Below are 23,010 nucleotides of genomic sequence, written 5' to 3' on the forward strand. Positions count from 1 at the left end.
TTCAATTGTTATTTCTTAAACAATAAAGATAATCTCAGGATATAGTTTTTTGTCTGAGTACAAAGTTTGCTTGACTGTCTCACATAGTACATATTTTACTATTCAGCTACTACATTTTTATAGTTGTACTTATTCAGCTACTATTCTTGTAGCTGAATAAGTGTCACAGCTATAGAGTTGCATTATTTGTTTTATAAATATTTACATATACATTATCTCACAAAATTAGAATCTCTTCCTCTTTATTGTTAGTATTCCCAAAGTACAGAGCACAGCTTTTTGCCCATTGATAGAACTTCTTTAAATATGTGTAGGATTTTTTTTTTAATATGGAAGGTATAAAACTTGCCAGAGTATCTAACTCTGGGAAACCTATGCACATCAACCCAAGTATCTTCAAAACTTAGGTGATGGTGGAAAACTGAATGCTAAGGGGGATTCCAAGGCAAACCATTCAACATCACCGTAATCCAAGTCTATGCAGCAGCCATTAATGCCAAAGAGGCTGAAGTTGATCGGTTCTATGAAGACCTACAAGACCTTCTAGAACTAACACCCAACAAAGATGTCCTTTTCATCATAGGGGACTGGAATGCAAAAGTAGGAAGTCAAGAGATATCTGGAGTAGCAGGCAAGTTTGGCCTTGGAGTACAAAATGAAGCAGGGCAAAGCCTAACAGAGTTTGGCCAAGAGAACGCACTGGTCATAGCAAATACCCTCTTCCAATAACACAAGAGACGACTCTACACATGAACAACACCAAATGGTCAGTATCGAAATCAGATTGATTATATTCTTTGCAGCCAAAGATGGAGAAGCTCTATACTGTCAGCAAAAACAAGACCAGGAGCTGACTGGCTCAGATCATGAACTCCTTGTTGCAAAATTCAAGCTTAAATTGAAGAAAGTAGGGAAAATCACTAGACCATTCAGGTATGACCAAAATCATATGCCTTATGATTATACTGTGGCAGTGACAAACAGATTCAAGGGATTAGATCTGATAGACACAGACTCTGAAGAATTATGGACGGAGGTTAGTGACACTGAACAGGAGGCAGTGATCAAGACTGTCTCCAAAAAAAAAAGAAATGCAAAAAGGCAAAATGGTAGTCTGAGGAGGCCTTACAAATAGCTGAGAAAAGAAGAGAACTAAAGGCAAAGGAGAAATGGAAAATATACCCATTTGAATGCAGAGTTCCAAAAAATAGCAAGAAGACATAAGAAAGCCTTCCTTGGTGATCAGTGCAAAGCAATAGAAGAAAATAATAGAATGTGAAAGACTAGAGATCGCTTCAAGAAAATTGGAGATCATAAGGGAACATTTATTTCATGCAAAGATGGGCACAATAAGGGACAGAAACACTATGGACCTAACAGAAGCAGAAGATATTAAGAAGAGGTGGCAAGAATGCACAGAAGAACTATACAAAAAAGGTTTTCATGACCCAGATAACCACGATGGTGTGATCACTCACCTAGAGCCAGACATCCTGGAATGCAAAGTCAAGTGGGCCTTAGGAAGCTTCACTATGAACAAAGCTAGTGGAGGTGATGGAATTCCAGTTGAGCTACTTCAAATCCTAAAAGATGATGTTGTGAAAGTGCTGTACTCAATATATCAGCAAATTTGGAAAACTCAGCAGTGGTCACAGGATTGGAAAAGGCCAGTTTTCATTCCAATCCCAAAGTAAGGCAATGCCAAAGAATTTTCAAACTACCGCACAATTGCATTCATCTTACATGTCAGTAAAGTAATGCTCAAAATTCTCCAAGCCGGGCTTCTACAGTATGTGAACCACATTCAAGCTGGATTTAGAAAAGGCAGAGGAACCAGAGAACAAATTGCCAACATCCGTTGGATCATAGAAAAAACAAGAGAATTCCAGAAAATTCTGACTTATTGACTATGCCAAAGGCTTTGACCGTGTGGGTCACAACAAACTGTGGGAAATTCTTCAAGGGATGGAAACACCAGACCACCTTACCTGCCTCCTAAGAAATCTGTATGCAAGTTAAGAAGCAACAGTTCAGACTGCTTCCAAATTGGGAAAGGAGTACATCAAGGCTGTATATTGTCACCCTGCTTATTTAACTTCTATGCAGAGTACATCATGTGAAATGCCAGGCTGGATGAAGCACAAGCTGAAATCAAGACTGCCAGGAGAAAGAACCAGATATGGAACAAGTATCAAGAACCCTAGATATGCGGATGACACCAGTCTTATGGCAGAAAGTGAAGAGGAAATGAAGACCCTCTTGATGAAGGTCAAAGGGGAGAGTGAAAAAGTTGGCTTAAAACTCAACATTCAAAAAGCAAAAATAATGGCATCTGGTCCCATCACTTCATGGCAAATGGATGGGGAAACAATGGAAACAGTGAGAGACTTTATCATTTTGGGCTCCAAAATCACTGCAGATGGTGACTGCAGCCATGAAATTAAAAGATGCTTACTTCTTGGAAGAAAAGCTATGACCAACCTAGCAGGATATTAAAAAGCAGAGACATTACTTTGCTGACAAAGTTCCATCTAGTCAAAGTTATGGTTTTTCCAGTAGCCGTGTATGGATGTGAGAGTTGGACCATAAAGAAAGCTGAGCGCAGAAGAATTAATGCTTTTGAACTGTGGTGTTGGAGAAGACTCTTGAGAGTCCCTTGAACTGCAAGGAGATCCAAGCAGTCCATCCTAAAGGAAATCAGTCCTGAATATTCATTGGAAGGGCTGATGCTGAAGTTGAAGCTCCAATACTTTGGCCACCTGATGCGAAGAATTGACTCACTGGAAAAGACCCTGATGCTGGGAGAGATTGAAGGCAGGAGGAAAAGGGGACGACAGAGGATGAGATGGTTGGATGGCATCATTGACTCAATGGGCATGAGTTTGAGTAGGCTCCGGGAGTTGGTGATGGACAGGGAGGCCTGGCATAGTTCAGTCCATGGGGACTGAGCAACTGAACTGACTGAAAGGGGATTCTGTTAGAGGAGAAGGTGTGACATCAGATTTAAGCAACATAGAGCTGGGCTCCAATGCCAACTCTTTTCCCAAACTTCAGTTTCTTCATATATAAAGCAGGTGAAAAAAAAGTTCTTCCTTCACAAAGCTGCTATGAGGATTAAATGAATGAGTGTGCCTGACACATAATAAGAACTCCACAGCCATGAGCTCACAGCATTACTGTTATTATCCCTATAGTTATAGTAGGGCCAGGGTGATGGGGTGGGAACTAACTGAGTGGTAGAAGCCACCCAAGGGGAATTGGAGTTGGGAAAAGGCCAAGAAAGGGAAGTCGCTAGCCCAGTCTTAATTCAATGGTCTTGAAAACATCGAGTATGTATGAGAAATGTTAAATCCTTTCCTTGTAATGGTGACATTCCGATAAGCTGGTTCTCTATTTCATTTCCATCTCACTAAATAATATTACACCAAACTTCTCAAGAGAGTGCCCTCCCCACCAAGTTCACCCCAAAGAGGATGGAGTGGATGGAAGGAGGCAAGATAGGCAGCCGTAATGTAGCCGCCAGCTGTCCAGTGAGTGTCCGGAAAGCGTCAGCTTTAAGGACCATTCCTGTGGAGGAAGGAAGCATGCTTTGGCCATTCTCTTCCAGGTGAAATAAAGTCAGGGCAGAGGCAGCTGTTCCTGATCGCTGTCCTGTGTTTCCAGGGATGTCTCCAAGGAAGAATGGGCTCTGGTGCAGATGGCCAGATCCCAATCCCACTCCTGCCGTTGGCTAACCGTGTTGTCTCAGACAAGAGTCTTGACTTCTCTGGGCCTCAGTAAAAGGAGGACTTTACTTAGAAACATTTATGGAACACTATTTTAAGCGCTTTGCAAAGATTAACCTATTTAATCCTTACAGCAGGTGTGGGAGGTAGGTCAGATAGGGGATGGTGAGAATTAAAAAGTGAATGTACTTAGAGTATAAATACTTAGTCTCACAGGTCTTGTTGTCTGGCACATACTGAGTACTGTGTAAGTATAAGCATAAGCTGCTGTTATTATCACCATGAATGCCATGCTTTAGCTGCTGACCTCCTCACCATCTAACCGTTGTTCTATTGCAATATGGCACTTTGGTGGCATTTTCTCTCTCCTCCTTCCATCACCAAGTTCTCGCCCCATTTCTCAGGCACAGAGTCATTTGAGCATTTCCTTCACATTCTTGCCATCTCCCCCTCCATATTTACATTGCCCTTCCTCACATTCTGAGACCCTAGTTCTTCCATCTCATTTACACGGATACCAACTCTCCTAGGCCTACAGGGTGCCAAGTATGATGCTAGGTATTCTCCCCTACATGTAGTCTGGGCCCCTGTGATCATGACCAGATCCAGTTGGAAAGGTAAGATTCCATCAGCTGTCTATTGGGCTTCCCTTGTGGCTCAGCTGGTAAAGAATCCACCTGCAATGCAGGAGACCTGGGTTTGATCCGTGGGTTGGGAAGATCCCCTGGAGAAGGGAACAGCTACCCACTCCAGTATTCTGGCCTAGAGAATTCCGTGGACTGTATAGTCCACAGGGTCACCAAGAGTCAGACACGACTGAGCGACTTTCACTTTCACTTTTCAGCTGTCTATTTGCCTCCAAAGTCTTGTATTGTTGTTGTTTAGTTGCAAAGTCATGTCTGACTCTTTCGACCCCGTGGACTGTAACCCACCAGGCTCCTCTGTGCATGGATTTTCCCAGGCAAGAATTCTGGAGTGGGTTGCCGATCTTTCTTCAGGGAAGCTTCCTGACCCAGGATTGAACCCATTCTCCCGCATTGCAGGCAGATACTTTACTGCTGAGCCACCAGGGAAGCCCTCTAAAGTCAACTCTTAAGCTAATATCCTTGAAACATCCACCTCGCCTTCCAAACTTTTTTACCATCACTCTTAAATGTTGGACTGGTTTGTTTTTAAAATATAGCATTCCAATTTTTTCAATAAAGAATCATGCCAACTTGAAGTAGTTATATCTTAGTCTCAGTTTTCTGTATGTTTCAATTTTTAAAGGTGATAAATGAACTGATGTGCAGCATGTAATGTGCTTTTTTTTAACTTTTTATTTTGTATCTGGGTATAGCTGATTAACAATATTGTGATAGATTCAGATGAATAGCAAAAGGACTCAGCCAAACATGTACATGTATCCATTCTCCCCCAAACTCCCCTCCCACGCAGGTTGCCACATGCTTTCTTAATAAACAAGTTTCTTATTCTAGCACACAAACATTTGAGATGATTATACCAATCAAGACATCTTACTCTACATATTTTAAAGCAACATCTTCAAATAAAGGAGTTAGAAACAACCAGAACCTATCATAAATGTGAATCTTTGAAATACACATCAGTAAATTCAGAAATGGAATAACTTGAGGTCATAAAAATGAGACTAAGTAAGTCAGTCTAGTAATGAGGATATATCTGATGATATATTAAATGGAAAAGGCTGGTTACAAAGTGTATGTAGTATAAGATGCAATTTTATTTATTTACAAGAATATATAGTAGTGCAATCACAATAGCTGATTTGTGGCGAAAGGGAAAATTCACTTTGAGGGTGTCTTAGTTTTGCTTTGTATATTCTAATTTTTCTTTGTAATGAGTATACATTGCTCTTATAGTATCAAAAAACAATAGAAGCAACTACATTTTGGTGGAAAACAGTCGGACACTTATCTCCACCAGCTGAAACTCTCCTCAGTTAAGCCTTTTAATCTGCTGTCTCATCAGGCCATGCATTTGTTTGATAGATGGCTCAGTTGCCTCTGGCCTGTCATGTTGTTATTTGCTTTGAACTCTGAACATCTGGGTGGCAGGGACTCTAGCTAATATTGTTTTTTTAGTGTTTAGATATACAGAAAAATACATTAAAATTCTTCTGATCATTAGGATGAATCAAGAACCACTAGTTCAATATGTTGAAGGCAAATATCAACCTCCTAAGCCTGGAGCATAAAGAGAAACGAAGGATGACCCATGTCCCCATCCTCTGTCTCCTTCCAGCCACATCTACAGAGCAGGTCACACTCAGCAACATTTAAAACAACCACAGACGCAGGTTCCTTGACCACGGACTGCATTTTCTTCCTGGGGTAACTGCGTTTTATCTTAAACTATGCTTTTGCTTCAGTACAAATGTTAACCATGTTCATTAACAATTTTTAAAGTTCTCTTTTTTTCTTATCACTCCTAAAGTATGCTTTATTTAGTAAAAGATAGTGAACACATGTTCTGGAAATAGTAAAAGCCAAGCTTAGATATTTATTGAATTCATATTTTATATTTATATTTTCTGATTAAAATCAGAAGGGTAGCTGGCGTTTCCTTCATTTCCACAGGACAGAAAGACAGGGGCTGTGTCTGTTCAAAAACAAAAATGTATCTGAAAAAAATAAAAATATATCCTAAAAATTCAGATATTACCTTTACAATGTCAAATACATGAATAATTGGATAGTTGTCCTGTATTATTTTTTTCATATGGTCAGTTAGCAATATACAGAATGCCACAATGGAACTGATTAACTTTTTTTCAAAAATTAAGATACTCAATAAAAACCAATTTAAAAAAAACAACAAATGGACATAATTAAACAAAAACAAAACCCAGGCATTTAAAAAGAATCCTCACATCTAAATGCAAAAGAAATTATTCTATAATAACTTATGAATCCAATGTAATACCAATAAATATTCTTAGACTATGTCTTATTTTTTATTTTTTAAAAGCATAATGATAAAAATTAACCACACATAAAAGTGCTTTATACTAGACATGGAGGAAGCATAGGTTTTTAATTAGATAGCATTGAGCTATTTGGGTACTTTTTCATATCACATAGCGCAAACTTAAAAAAAATAAAACTATGAATGGAAAACAAAAGAAAACAACAGTTAAGATAAAAGTAATTTAAATAGTTTCTTGCATCTTAGAGGCTTTTGGAAACCATGAAAGGCCCAGGTGAAGGCAATTAAAATATATTTGTTAATATATGACATAACTGAATATTAAGAAATATTTAAAAGCAAAAAACATTTAAGAAAAATTAGCCTGGAAAAGAGAGGACTAGGGTCTACTTTCTGAAATGTTGACTCATGTCCAGGAGAAAGAAATCATGTCCAAAAAAGAATACATTCTGAATAAACAACAGCGTGGGAGGAAAACAAAAAAAAGAGTAACTGCTCTGCTGCCAACCTGACTTAAAAAAGACAATGACTCTTGAGACCTGCCTTTAAACTCTGTCCTGTCTTGGACTAAACTTAGCTTGTGCTGGACACGTTGTGAAGGTCCTTCAACACTTCCTCCTCAACACATCTGCCACATAAGGCACTGGTGGCCACCTGAAGTAAGACACAGATCTGAGCCATACTGCCATGGAGGGGACCTGGAATATTCCCCCAGAAAGGCCACTGATAACCCAGGCAAACGTCAGGGAAGAGAAGCTGTCGACGAAAGGCATCATCTGTCTGAGATGAGTTTGATAGGTGGAGAGAGGTTGCCCAAGGGAATAGAAGAAACAATTCCAAGCATTCCAGGCAGAGGAAATTACATGTTCAAAGGCACTGAGGTATTCGGATGTGCTCAGAGAATACACTTCTGTGTAACTAGAGAGCAGGATAGGTGGCCAGAGGTGGTCCTATAGAGTCAGGTCCAGTGCACATTAGCAAAAGTCTTCCTTTCTACCATGTTAAGTTTGGGTTTTGTCTTTAAGGCAGTTGTAGAGTTATTACTACAAGGATGTTTTTACAGGGAAATTACATCATGGTATTAGCATCTTAATGTTCAAAATATCCTTCTGGTGATACATAGTATGAAGACTAGGCTGGAAAATAATATTGGAATCTGTTGCAATATTATAGACAAAATTCCATATTCTTTTGAGTGTGGAAGCAGAGTCATGCAGTGGTCAGCAGCTGGCATTGACAGAAATGGTGAATCGCTTTTGTGAAGGAGAAAAAGGAAAGGAAGAGTCTAGGAGAATTGTACTTGGGCAATTTGGTAGATGGTTGCATATTTTTCCAAAATAGGCAATACAGAAGGAAAGGGGTAAGGTGGTCAGGAGAGATGGCATATTTAGTCTTCTAGGCATAGAGCTTATGGTGCCTACGAGATATCAAAGGAAGAAGTTGCATTTACTAGAATGTGAGATTCCTGGGGGCAGAGACCTTGTTGGTTTAGTTCAACCAACCAGGCACATGGCTTTCAACATGATCACTGTTTAGCACATTATCCAGCAGAAGGTAAATAGTAAATTCCAGTTGAATATGTGTTTTTGGATGAATTGGGTCTGAATCACAGCACAGTGTTCCAGGCAATGCTCTTTGGTTTCCCTGCACAGAAAATTCTAGAACCTCTTCTAATGTCCACCAAGACCACTTTACTTCCAGAAATAGGACAATTATGGTCCACTCAAAAAGGAATGAATTACAAAAATCTTACTATGATTCCTAGCAGTCCTATTGTTAACAGACATAAGCAAGCTTGTTTGCTTACTGACAGAAGAAAAATTCACAAAATAATTTTTGGAGTGATCAGACTGAGCAGAATGAATGATAATCACAGCATTGGAGTGAGCCTCTGATTTTTTTCATCACATGTGTGACTTTTAAGTTGCTATTGAAATGGTTCAGAGAGCTGAGTCTGATTGTTGAAGATTGCTGTTGATTCACATACACATCAAAACTTGGAAAGAGAGTTGCATCGGAATGAGAAGTAGTGAGAAATCCGGGGCTGAAGTAGAAATCTGGAAAAGACTTGAAGGAGAAAAAAAGAGGAAAAAAACATGGTAAATGGCCCTGCTACTTGGAGAAATTGAAACTAATCTTTTTGCCAGGGAATCTTGAACTACCTGCCTATCCCTTTAAGCATTCTCATGTACAAATCAAACACAGATGGCCCATTACATTTATGACCCCCTGTCAATTACTCTAGATGGAGCATGCATTAATTATTGAAATATTTTCATAGTATACACGCTGTTAGTGGTTACATTGCCACAGATAATTTCAATTTTCTGATTAGAAACTGCTATAAACAATTTTATTTATAAAAATTCATCTCGAATGTAGTAAAACTACATTCAGTAGTGGATTTTTTTTTCCATTTAACATAGCCAAAGTAGAAATTCTGGCCTCTATCCTTGGAAGTCAGCATTATGTTAGCATTGCACACAATACATAAACTCTGTCAAAATCTATTACAATTGTAGTAAATTTTGATTACTGGAGTTGTTTGTTATTTATGTCTAGAAGATAAAGATAATATTGGGAATAGCCTTCTTCTATTTGATATATAAGCTATATTGATAAAATATCTTGTTTTGAAAACAGTAAAAGTTAACAAAAAAAGACTGAACTTGGTTGAAGCTTCAAATTGTGCATCCACTTTAGTTCAAGTAATAAACACTTCAGATGATGGGAAAGTCCGTTGAGAGTTTAGACTCTTAACTGGGTCGCTAGCTTTTGTCTGGCTTAGTAAACAAAATGCTGGGGTTAGTTAACTGCTGGAGAACAGTAAGAACATTCCAACGAAGCAGGCTTCAGAGAATGTGGAGAAATATTTTGAAAGAACTTAAAGAAAAGCCTAGGTATTTTCTGTCACTCTGGAGGAAGCTATTCATTCAAGAAACATGAACTGAGCACCTATTATGTGCAGGGAACTTCTTAGGCATTTGGAGTATAAAGCAAAGATCTCTGCTCCTACCAGCAAGGAGATCCAACCAGCCCATCCTAAAGGAAATCAACCCCGAATAGTCATTGGAAGGACTGATGCTGAAGCTAGAACTCCAATATTTGGGGCACCTGATGCAAAAAGCTGACTTATTGGAAAAGATCCTGATGCTGGGAAAGATTGAGGGCGGGCGGAGAAGGGGACAACAGAATATAAGATGGTTGGATGGCATCACCAACTCAACGGACATGAGTTTGAGCAAACTGCAGGAGTTAGTAAAGGACAGGGTGGCCTGGCTTGCTTCAGTCCATTGGGTCACTAAGAATTGGACATGACTGAGCAACTGAACAACAACACCCAGCATAGATTCTGAACCGACTGCCTCCTTTAATCCTCACACAGGCGAGATCACTTACCTAAGGTCATTCAGCAAAAAGGCAGTAAAGTCAGAATAATAACCCACACAGTCAATCTATATTCTGAACCCACCAGCTCACTCATATGTTTACTATTTTCAACTCATCTTTCTCTAGATCTTTGAGACAAGAATACTTAATGTTGTTAGCACGACTTTTTTCAGTGAAAGTCTTCAGTTAGGCAGATTAGCCCTAAAAAAAAAGAAGCTGTATCTCTTCTCTCTGAAATTCACTTTAGGAAAGAATGTTTATGCAAGGAATGGTAAAAAGAGATGGTCATTGCAGAGGCTGATTCCACATCCCAGTGGGATAAGACAGCCCCAGAGGCAGCAAGCAAATTCAACATGCTTCTTTCTCTGGCTAAAGCCAAAGAGGGTTAAAAACTATAATTCTCAAGAGGGACAAAGAGGCAGTGCTGACGGCACTGGGCTTTCACAACAGGTTTGCACAACATGGAAAAAATCAATTCCCACATACTTCAGCAGCAAGTAAGACTGGAAAAATATGGTCCCCAACTAGAATTATGCCACGGCATGGAAATTTAGCATATGCATCGGGTGCAGATCATCTACCAGTGAGCAATGCTTGTGTTTTGGACCACTCTCCCAGATATTCATAAGAAACACGACCAGTGGGGAGAATTCATGTAAAAATTCCTGGCATGGCAATAAGTGCTGTTGAATTAATTTGGGGTGTTAATTTTGCAAAACTAAACAGTAATGTATTTTCTTATCACTAATAAGGAAACTCTCAAGTTTGTGTGCTGCTGTGTGCGTGTGTGCTAAGTCATGTCCAACTCTATCCAGGCTCCTCTGTCCATGGAATTCTCCAGGCAAGAATACTGGAGTGGGTTGCCATTTCCTCCTCTAGGGGATCTTCCCAGGATCAAACCCAGGGATCAAACTCATGTCTCCTGCATCTCCTGCTTTGGCAGGTGGATTCTTTATGACTGTGCCACCTGGGAACATATTTTTGTTTTTCTTTTTATGGAAGTAATTTAATTTGGAAGTAATATGGAAGTAATAGTTAATTTACAAGGTTGTACTAGTTCTAAGCATACAGCAAATTGTTTCACTTTTATATAAATACATATACATATATAAATACATATACATATATATAGGGCTTTCCTGGTGGCTCAGAGTCAGACACGACTGAAGGAACTTAGCAGCAGCAGACAGTAACGAATCTGCCTGCAATGTGGGAGACACAGGTTCAATATATTCAGATTCCTTTCCCTTACAGGTTACAAGAGATTTAGTAGAGTTCCCTGTGCTATACAGCAGGTCCTTGTTGTTTGCCTATTTCATATATAGTAATGTATATTTGGGAGAAGGCAATGGCACCCCACTCCAGTACTCTTGCCCGGAAAATCCCATGGATGGAGGAGCCTGGTAGGCTGCAGTCCATGGGGTCGCTAAGAGTCGGACACGACTGAGAGACTTCACTTTCACTTTCCACTTTCATGTATTGGAGAAGGAAATGGCAACCCACTCCAGTGTTCTTGCCTGGAGAATCCCATGGACAGAGAAGCCTGGTGGGCTGCGGTCCATGGGGTCGCACAGAGTCGAACACAACTGAAGCGACTTAGTAGTAGTAGTAGTAATATATATTTGATAACTCCAAATTCTTAGTTTATCTCCTCCATGCTATCCCCTGCATTTCAAAATTTTTCAACCTTTTTGCTATCTGTGAAAGAGACAGAGAGTCAGAGACCTCAGATGACTGATGTGAAGTCACATCAGGTTTAACAGAAAACAGCCCAGAACCTAAGCACACCAGTTCACATCAGACTCTGGACATTCCTCCGGGCTTCTTATTTCATCCTCGCCAAAGGAGATGGAGACGGTAATACCATGTCCATGGACGAATGAGAGCTGAAGCTCAGAAACGCAGGACAAGTCCGTGTTTAATTAAGGAGAAATTGGGCATACAAAGTCTAGTGTGGGTGTGTGGGTGAGGAGGGCATGGGTAGGAGACGCTAAGGCACACAAGGATAGAAACTGAGAAATGCAACAGTAGAAGTCCGTGCAAGGTATAGAGCTTGTCCTGTTCGGTTCAGTCTCTCAGTCATGTCTGACTCTGTTGTACAGGGGTGGAAGTAATTAACTTCATCTAGATCCAGCTAATTGCAAATATATCTGGGTCGTAATCAAAACTCTAAGAATCTTGTGACTGGTGATGCAATGTCTAAAGCTGCTGTTCTGTTTTGTTTTGTTTTTATGAGACTGAATAAGAAATTTAATGAGAAATCTTGGGGGAAAAATAGCCTTATGTTTATTGAATCAGAAACTTTGGAGATTCCCCAAGTTAGTTCTCTCCATACGTCAAGTCTGAAGAGCGCAGGTCTACAATATCCCTCTCCTGTTAAACCTTCACCTTATCAGAGAAAACCAGGCAATGTGACATCGTGTTCTTAGTGAACCCATAAGGACTCCAAGCTGGCCCAACTTCTATCTCCAACTTCCTTCCCAGTCTAATGTTCTCCATGTCCATCACCCTCTGGTCAAGGGTTATAAAATACCAACTCAAATATTCTCGCAACTTTGGTTGAAATTCAATATCTAATTCGTGAACTATCAAGAGTTTCAAGCATTTTCCAAATTCACCTTTGAAATATCTTAAAAGTAAATCATCATTTGCACATCTCTAAAGACTTCCCTTGGAGAAGGCAATGGCACTCCACTCCAGTACTCTTGCCTGGAAAATCCCATGTACAGAGGAGCCTGGTAGGCTGCAGTCCACGGGGTTGCTGAGGGTCGGACACGACTAAGCGACTTCACTTTCACTTTTCACTTTCATGCATTGGAGAAGGAAATGGCAACCTACTCCAGTGTTCTTGCCTGGAGAATCCCAGGGACGGGGGAGCCTGGTGGGCTGCTGTCTCTGGGGTCGCACAGAGTCAGACACCACTGAAGTGATTAGCAAAGACTTCCCTGGCAGCTCTGCAGTAAAGAATCCAACTGTAATGCAGAAGTTGCAGGAGATGCAAGTTCGATTCTGGGTCAGGAAGATCCCCTGGAGGAGGGCATGGCAACCCACCCTGTATTCTTGCCCGGAGAATCCCATGGACAGAGGAGCCTGGTGGGTTAAAATCCATAGTGTCTCAAAGAGTCGGACACGACTGAAGCGACAGCATGCATGCATGCACATCTCTAAATTCCCAGTAATCCTCCCATTTCCCACAGTTCGTTGACAAGTAAAGCCCTTGGGCAATCCCATCTGCTGGCTTTCTTTGCCCCCTTATATGACAATCAGTCCATCGGATTCAGAGAGCCGGGTGTGTTTACAGTTTCTGAGGAAGCCATGATGAATTCTACCCTATGCTGAAGCTTCAGGTTTCTCATACAAGTGTTCGTTTAAACCAGGCTCCATGAGGGCACCTGGGGAAGCTTCTCCTTGCTTTCAATTACTTGGGGAAACCCCTCCAGCCTCCATCCTGGGATAAGGGAAGAAGGAACTATCCTCCTCTGGTCCAATTCTCACCACTCAACTAAGAGCACCACAGCTAGTATAACTCATTATTGTAACATTAAGAGAAATTTTAAATAAATAAAATTGCTCTCAAGTCTACCACCCTGACAAGTTCATGGTCCATACACATGTAGAGCTAAGTTTACATATGGATTTGCTTTTGCTTTTTAACTTTCTTCAAAAGTATGTCGCATTTTTGAATATGGCTACAGATTTCGTAGCCTTGTATTGCAATCTTGAAATGCTATGTATATGGAATCAGTCTACTTCTCTTGGACATCCAGTTGGCTTCCAATTTTTCATTTTGAGAAATACATTCGAAAAGCTAATTTTAGAGATTTTTAGAGATCCAATCCCAATAGTGACCAATTATCCTTAAAGAAAAGAAGAAGTTGGCCCAAGGCCAGGATTACTTTGCTGACTTCCATTAACCTACTCATAAGTGCATATCATTAGTCACAGTGGGGACCAGGCAGAAAAGGGTAAAGAAAACTACATAAGATTGATCCTTTTTATCTTAAAAATCAGCTGAATGTACACGTTCTACTAAGAGACCCAGAAGTATCATTTTTCACGTACGATTTACTCTAAATAATATAGATGAAGTGTGTTATTAATATATACGGGGTTGGCTTCATTGCACCGAAAGGTTCTGAGTTACAAACAATTCACGGGTTAGATAGTCGGCCACTTCCTGATTAGATGCCTTCGCTTGGGTAGAGCCAACTAGAGATTTGCTGTAGCCGAACATTGTAATACAGCTGTAATTTGATTGCATTCTCACTTTCTGTTTTAGACTGTAGAATTGAAAACACATTAAAATCTGTTTAACCTTTATTTGACTACACTGCATCCAGCCATGTTACTGTGAGCTGGCCCAACATCTGACTTCTGTGTTCCCTTTTCTGTTCTCTTACTGGTCCCTTTCTCCCCCCACCCCCTGCCCCGTCACCAGTGATGGTGACACTGGTTTTGGTAGAACTCGAGGAAGACAGTAGAAGCCACTTGGAATAGCCCAACTCGGGGTCGGGGACAAGCAATCTTTTAAATTTTATTTTTTCCTTCTCCTGCCTAGATCTTCTACTTAGCAAAACAAGCAAAAAAAAAAAAAAATGCCAGAGGAGCCCTTGTCACAGAGGACTTTGAAAGACAGGACAAAGAGTCTGGATAATAAGAAATTATTTTAAGCAAGAGTAAATCAGATCCAGATTTGTGCTCTGTAAAGATTTAGCTCGGTGAAGTGAATGGAAGAGAGAAGGGCCTGCCAAGGCTGAGCAAATATGGAGCTACAAATGTTGAGCTGGTGAGAAGGGTCCAGATAAAGAGGCAGCAGTAAGAATGGAAAGGACACAGGTGTAAGAGGAGCAAAATCACTGGGTGAAGGAGGCACGGAGAGTTATTCTTAGAAAGTTGTTATCTGGACAATCTCCTCCTAGGCCCTATGTCCTAAGAAAACACCAGATTTTACAAAGCCATCTTCTAAAATAGCAAAAGTCTATAAGACTCAGGTATAAAACTGGCTGAAACAATCATTTGAACCTGGGCACCAACGTCCTGTTTGAAATGGAAATGTGTCATTGACTTTGTGGCCGTATTTGAAAAGTACCAACAGGTGTGATTTGGCTTGGCTTTTTGACTGATGTTGCCCAGCCTCTGAATGGCTCGCCACCTTGGTGGACATGCACAGCCCTATTTCTAAACATCTGGCAACAGTGATTGAGCTGCCTGGCTGTACCTGCCCTGGAAGATGGAAAACTCAGTGAAAGATACTGTGGAGAGTCTCCATCTTCTTGGAGAAGCAAAGGCAAAGAAAAAAATTAAAGCGGCTGAGTACATGTGGGTTTAAATAGAGTTGAGAAAAATTGTATCAGAGATTCTGGTAGGACTTTCACTGAAAATTAAAATTGCTAAGTAATTTGCCAGTAACTTAAAATATAAAACATGCAGATCCAGCAACTTCAGTCTAAGTAGCCATGCTAGAAAAATACTCATAGCAAATGAGTAATATGCTTAGGAGCACATGAGAAATACTTGGACACATAAGGAAGTGTGTACAGGTATATTCACTGCAGGGCTGTTTATAATGTCAAAGGGAATCTACCTCTAATATATGGGAATAATATGGCTATTTTACTAGTCATAACATGTGGATCTAGAAACAAAGTATGATCTGTATCTGCCCACTAACAAGGTAATCTCTCCAAGACACTGACGAGTGAAAAAATCAAGAGCATAATGATATTTACAATATGACACATGTTTTATACCAAAGACATCTTTTCCTCTAAAATAGTTCATTTTTTTAAAAAAATCAAGTGAGGTACAATCCAGGAGTTAATGGTTGAATCGCAACAGATGATAGACAAACAAACCCTCATTGGCAAACTCTGTTAGAGCTACCAAATGTATGCTGCTGCTGCTGCTAAGTCGCTTCAGTCATGTCCGACTCTGTGCGACCCCATAGACGGCAGCCCACCAGGCTCCCCTGTCCCTGGGATTCTCCAGGCAAGAACACTGGAGTGGGTTGCCATTTCCTTCTCCAATGCACGGAAGTGAAAAGTGAAAGTGAAGTCGCTCAGTCGTGTCTGAATCTTAGCAACCCCATGGACTGCAGCCTACCAGGCTCCTCCGTCCACGGGATTTTCCAGGCTAGAGTACTGGAGTGGGGTGCCATTGCCTTCTCCAACCAAATGTATGTAGGACTACCAAAGCAGCTCTCAAAATAATGGTACAACTGCCATAGCTTAAATAATTTGGCAAAATAAATACCCAAAGACATGCCCCTGAATTGCCAGTGCAGGAACATCCTCATTTATGTCCTATTTAAAAGGGAATGTGAAATATTATTTCTTCCTGAGATGAAATCCAGAAATTGAGCTGATTTGAAATCAGCTCCAAATAATCTAGACTGGAATGTATTCATTCAACTATTTTGGGGGGATTTAGAAATAAGTGGAAGCAAATCATTTTCCAAATTAGAAACTATGTCTGCAGTACCTTTCAATCCATTCTAATTTTTGAGGACAAGGCAGAGCTGATGCAATTTCAATATAGTTTAGCAGATAGTGATTATCACAAGATCTTCTTTTGATCCCTTAGGACTTTTTCACTTAAAAACTTGATGGTGTTTATGGTAAAGTGCTATAAGAGGGCTTCTAGCATATAACGGAAAAGAAAATATTAACCCACTATGCAGCCAAGAGCTGGATTAATCTTTTAAGCAATTCAGAAGAGCATCAGAACATGAACCCTGAAAGACAGCTCAAGTATTCTGAAAAATGCTCGACTATCTCCACTGTGACAGTCCACTTTAGTGGGTTTTCAGTTATTTTGGTCACCTTGCTTTGACTCATTCAAGTCTCAGAAGTAAGTTTTCACGTAAGTTGTTTTATTTTTCATGTGTTTGAAAGTAATCGCCACTGAATATTTCTTTGAGCCAAAAAGTTGAACAGTCTGCCATGCTGAGCACATGAGGGTCACTCTGGGAAAAGGGTGTTTAATGAATAACTTTGCAGTAAAAGGCCTTGAAAACTTCCTCTAAACATTAGACCCGTGCTTACTTTTGGAAATACATTAACAGCCTCCAGAAAGCTGAGATGCTGGCAGCACTGTTAGGCAGACTTCAGACATCCCTGACATTTGAAGTGCATCACAAGGTGTGCGAACATGCCCACCCCTCCTCGGCCCTGACCCTGCTCCCTGCCACCCCCGTGTCCCCACCTCCACCCCCAGCCGGCGTTTGGAGATCATGTGGACTGGAGCTCTCCTGGAGAGAAAGATTGATAAAGCAAAGCCATCGGAGTTATTTCCTATGCATGAAATTGATTAAATGCTTCACTAAATGGCTTATAAATTTGCTTCTCATATTTCTGTCACCCACTGAAAAGATTACAGAAACTCTGCATATAACCATGTTGTATACAATACCAAATTACAAAAGGTTGTAAAAACTAATGTTTTGTTTAAAGTTTTGAGCAGGACCATATGCCTTCAGTGACCTTGAGTAAGCTATTTTAATTCAAAACATTTCAAAGAATAGAGAAGGGAGAAATATTCAACTCCATAACAAACCAGACAAGCGGTGGGTAGACCTCGGTTAACTCTGCTGAACTTCTGTTCTTTCCTTCAAGGGCAGAGAGTGAAGCCCTTTCCTCGGGCTAAACGCCTTGTAGTTGCAAAGCTGAGAAACGCATATGGTGTCAACAATATGTTTACAAAGGAGATGAGAAAAAAAGGCTTTGAGACCTCCCAAAGTTGAATCCACTCTACTATTTTTAGTTCAGAGACACAACCCAATGAGTCCCGTGTCTTGGCCAGACTTGCAGGACTATGGAGAAAAGATGACAAATGTTAGCATGGGTGATGGGGTTGTTTTATGTTTAGGCTTCTTGTTTGTGTATTTTTCATCTCTCCCCATCTTTCAAATGTCAGTTCTCTTCTTTCTTCCATTTGAGAGTTTCTTCCAACTCTTGTGTCACCAGGAGGGGACAGGGTGGGGTTTTTAGCAAAGAAGCCACTGGTAGGCAACCACGTGACCTATAGATGTGACTTGGGAAACTAATCCTTTGCCTAACGTGGCCTTAAAAGTACCTTCACTTCTACAAGAAAGATGATATTCTTTCATAACATTTATAAGACATCACGTCCCCAGCAAGAATTAGCATTTGGCATTAATGCACAGCTCTGGCAAGAGCTTCAAGAGGAGATGTTTATAAGCAAAGGTGTGTTTAAGATCCCTGCTGGGCTGACCTTTGTGGTACACACCGCCAACCTCCGGTCACCTTCATGAATAGCCAGAGGAGGAGCCAAGATCTGCCACAGCCACCACCATCTGGACCTCAGTGTGGTGGGAAACAAGTAGGGCCGTGCTGTCAATGGGATGGGCTTCCCAGGGGGCCCAGTGGTAAAGAATCAGCCTGCCAATGCCGGAGACTCAGGTTCCATCCCTGGATCAGGAAGATCCCCCAGAGGAGTAAATGGCAACCCACTCCAGTATTGTTGCCTGGAAAATCTCACGGACAGAAGAGCCTGGTGGGCTACAGTCCGTGGAGTCGCAGAGTCAGACACGACTGAGCAAATATGCACCTCAATAGGGAATGGGGGGAGGGGCGGAGGACAGGACTTTCCAACACCAGCTTAGGTACACATCTGCTTTTCTGTGACATTTCTGGGTACATGCAAGGAGTTATGATGGAACTATCCCTAGTTTGTGAAAACACAATGTAATCTCAGTAGTAAAATCCAGTTTGTTCTTTTTTTTAATGAGTACCTGTTTTGGGAGATATGCCAACAACTCAGAGATGATTTAACCAGACCATCAACAGCTGGACAACTTACTTAACTCTTTGGTGATGGCTACATGAACCTTCTTGTTGGCTTCAAGCCATCACATAATTAATGTTGATGCCAGACATACAGGGTTTAATAAATTATAACAAAGAGACTCCTTACTATACAACACAGAGAATAACTAGGTTCTCCCCACAGGTGTGAGCCATCTTAGAAGATGTGAATGCATGCTTCCTAAAGGTTACTCCCTGGAACACTGATTCTACAAGGTTATCCTTCATAAACCTGGAGGACAGCATGGTAACCCTCTCCAGTATTCTTGCCTGGAGAATCCCATGGACAGAGGAGCCTAGCAGGTTACAGTCCATAGGGTCACAAAGAGCTGGGTATGACTGAAGTGACTTAGCAAGCATGCATGGACGCATCCTTTATAAAAGGGTTTTGCTGATCAAATACATTAAAGTGAAAATCGCTCAGTCACGTCTGACTCTTTGCGACCCCATGGACTATACAAGTCCCTGGAATTCTCCAGGCCAGAATACTGGAGTGGGGAGCCTTTCCCTTCTCCAGGGGATCTTCCAAACTGAGGGACAGAACCCAGGTCTCCTGCGTTGCCCGCAGATTCTTTACCAACTGAGCCACCAGGGAAGCAACACTCTTTGGGAGAATCGTAACACACAGGAAAGTGTTAGGACCCCTGTTGCAAACAATCCTACCTATTCAGTGTACCTACAGCTTCTCACTTGACCCGAGACATTATTTTTATTTTCTGTATTAAGCTTAGAACCTGGGATTTGCTCTTTGTGGGAAACACTAATTTAAACTTACTGCATATCTAGCAGACTGGGCCACCTCGTTTGAAAGTTTAACAAGTTCTGGAATGCCCCTCCGGTAAGACTCCCCAGCAAAATAAGAGAAATCTCCAAGCTCACTGCAAGAAGGCCTCCTCCTTGCCATATACCACCCTTGAATCATGCACACGTTCCTCTCCTAACGGGCACAAGTTGTATGGCTATATACATATATAAAATTTTGGCTACATTGAGTCTTAGTTGCAGCATACAGGATCTCTCCTTGAGATCAGACTTTCCTTTCCTTCTCCAGTTGTGGCTCACAGATTCCAGAGCCTGTAGGTTCAGTAAGCTACAGCACCCAGGCTTAGTTGCCCCGAGGCACGTGGGGCCTTACTTCCCAAAGCAGGGACTGAACCCGAATTCCCTGCATTGGTAAGCAGATTCTTAACCACTGGACTAAGGAAAGTCCTTATATTTGTTCTTTTTTTAAGTAGATCTGACTAATCTACACAAGCACCTGCGGGCACTGAATGCCCAGATGAATATTGCTATCAGTCACTCAGCCATGTCCAACTCTTTGCGACCCCATGGACTGCAGGACTCCAGGCTTCCCTGTCCATCACCATCTCCTGGAGTTTGCTCAAACTCATGTCCATTGAGTCAGTGATGCCATCCAACCATCTCATCCTCTGTCACGCCCCCTTCTCTTCCTGCCCTCAATCTTTCCCAGCATCAGGGTCTTTTCTAATGAGTCAGCTCTCTCAGGTAGCCAAAGTATTGGAACTTCAGCTTCAGCGTCAGCCCTTCCAATGAATATTCAGAGTTGACTTCCTTTAGGATTGACTGGTTTGATCTCCGTGCTGTCCAGGGGACTCCTCCAGCACCACAGTTCAAAAGCATCAGTTCTTCGGCGCTCAGCCTTCTTTAAGGTCCAACTCTCACATTCATACATGACTACTGGAAAAACCATAGCTTTGACTAGACGGACATTTGTTGGCAAAGTGATGCTTTTTAATATGCTATCTAGGTGAATATTAGTTGTATTTATTAGTAAATAAATTCTTCACATACCTTGATTTTTCTTTCTATGATTACTTATAAACCCACCTCCCCGTTCTATTTTAGATATAAGCCACAAGCCAGTGTTTCTCCTTTCCTTTCTGTAATCAAGGTCACTCAGACATCAAGGTCATTCAAGAAAACCTAGTGGTGTGTGGGAGTGAATGAGAGTGACGGTGATTATGGAGAGAAGTTGGATATGCCCTCATTTAATTTTTTTTAAGTAAACCATTTGCACACTTCAACCTCTTAAGTTGTATGGGTAGAAAATTACCCGTGAGGCGCCTAAGAGGAGATGGTTGATAGTGCTGGGTGACAAACCCCTGGCTCGACAGCCTTGGCTTGCAAACTGTGAGGAAGCGTCAAAACCACCTGGAGGCTGTGTTTAAAAAAAAACAGGTCTGAGGCCACACCTTCAGAGTCTGATTGATTGAATGTCTGTACACAGAAATACCACATTGCTCCAGAAATGCGTCAGCGGGTCTGAGCACAGGCCTGAGGATTTGCGTGGCTAAGGAGCGCCCTGGCGATGCTGGTGCAGCTGGTCTGGGAGCGCACTAGGGGAGTTCCAGCTGTAGGACAACTCCCCAACTTGCCTGATCAGTTACCTGGGGGTGTTATTGCAAACACCAAACAGCAGCCCTACCCCAGACTCCAGAGATGGCATCTCTAGGAAGGAAACGTGGGAGTCTGTATTTGTATAATAATAAACGCTGCAAAGCCATTTGAAACATCCAGGCCTGGACTACCTCAGCCAGAGAAGCAGGGCTTGCCTTTTAGATCAGGGCCCTGGGCCTTGGGCGCCCCGCCTGCCTGCCCGCGGAGGAAGCCGCCTCGGTGCCCGGGGCCTCTTCAAAGTGCACGGAGGCCCAGGACCCGTGAATGCCTCGACCAATAACTTGTCTGGTAATTGGTATATTGATTGCTAATGTCATCATGTTTTAGTATACATAAACCCCTCACTCTATTCCACAGCCCCCAACAATCCCCAAAGTCATTGTTTATTCATCGTGACTCCCAAACTGGCCCTTGTCAGTTCCCGCTGGAGGGCTTGCTGATAAAAATCACCAGATGATTGGATGCACACATTCTTAACATGACTGACTCATGACATCTCAGAGGGCAGTCGGGGAGCCTGTCATTACAGTACAATACTTTCCTTTCTTCCTCTTATCTAGCCCCAGATGACTTTGAGATTTTTATTAACTCATTAATGACTGAAGATGTCATTAGAACCAGTAGAAGGGTTTTTAATTTTTTTTTTCTTTCATTCTTTCCTTCTTTTATTGAGAATAAGTGCACAATTTGCTCCTGGTGAGAGGGGGGAAATAGCCAAGGCAAACCCAGTGAAGAGACCCTTTAACTTTATTAGAACTTGAAATCTGATTGACAGTTACGAGGACTGAAGGTCTGTACCCAGAAACACCAAGTTGCTTCAGAAATACACTGGGTAAGAAAAAATGGAGCAATTAGTAAAGAAACAGCAACTCATAAAATTCAGCAATTTCTATTGTGTGGTGGGACCAATTTTTCCAACCTAACAGCTAAATTAAAAAAAAAAAAAAAATTCAGAGGAAGGCTACTGAAACCTCTAAATGTTTCTTAACCTAGGCATTCATTAAACCATATCTTGTTTCTGCCTGCCTTTAATTTTCACATCTGCAGAATTGCTTTTAAAAATCAAATTAGATCTTTTGAAGGCACTTAAATTGCAACAACCTTATGTTTTTTTATATACTCTTGGGTTTCAGGCTTTTCATCTGGGTTGTGTGTCCAATTAATGGGATATCTCAAGGAAGCACTAATCATTTCGAAAACTTGAGAATCTGAAAAGCAAGCAGACTATTTTCATTATAACTGATTGGATTGAGAATAAGCTACAGAGGAAATGTTCAATAATTATGATAACTTTTTTTAGATGAGATCACAAAAAAATGTCAGTCACATAAGGTACTTTTCCCTGCAATGAAGTCTTTGAAGTTCGTTTCAGTGGATTCCTCTTCAGGGTTCAGCCTCGGGCATGGCAGAAGGCTGCTTAGAGAGTGGGTTTACACAGATTTTATCAGGCTGGGTAATTCACTTGGCAAAGCAAACGTCTATTACTCGATGTATCTCATATGTTATTAAGTGTTTATGAAATTTTACTATTGTCAAAACACATTGTAAATTAACAGATTCTCGTAACACATGGAAACTACTCCCCAGAAGAGAAAATTGTTTTCTGAGGACCTAAAAAGATTTCTACCCAAGGAAACTGCTGTCAGTAAACTATGACCAAGATTTCAATGTGCCTGAAGCCAAGTTTTATTCTTAAATCACCT

General features: G+C 41.2%; 1 protein-coding gene across 36 annotated transcripts in view; it reads right to left on the bottom strand.

The window, feature by feature from the left end:
* Positions 1-23,010, bottom strand: part of LOC147349792 (uncharacterized) — a 134,279-nt gene that overhangs the window by 48,922 nt on the left and 62,347 nt on the right. For 10 of the 36 annotated variants that reach the window (XR_015150544.1, XR_015150555.1, XR_015150551.1 and 7 more), the window contains one exon: positions 5,027-8,741. The exons of 16 other annotated variants lie outside the window; for them this stretch is intronic. Coding sequence is in view for 3 of the 20 variants with exons in the window: in XM_086365361.1 (XP_086221487.1) it covers positions 8,520-8,741 (222 nt within the window). In the remaining 17 variants the exon portion in view is untranslated. Of the gene's footprint in view, positions 1-5,026; positions 8,742-22,036; positions 22,136-23,010 lie in introns of those variants that run through there. 10 more of the 36 variants (XR_015150546.1, XR_015150560.1, XR_015150564.1 and 7 more) reach the window with 2 other exon arrangements.

Source organism: Bos grunniens, chromosome 21 (genome assembly GCF_055505025.1).
Source record: "Bos grunniens cultivar Pamir isolate PY7600 chromosome 21, Bosgru_T2T1.0, whole genome shotgun sequence".
Classification (NCBI taxonomy): Eukaryota; Metazoa; Chordata; class Mammalia; order Artiodactyla; family Bovidae; genus Bos; species Bos grunniens.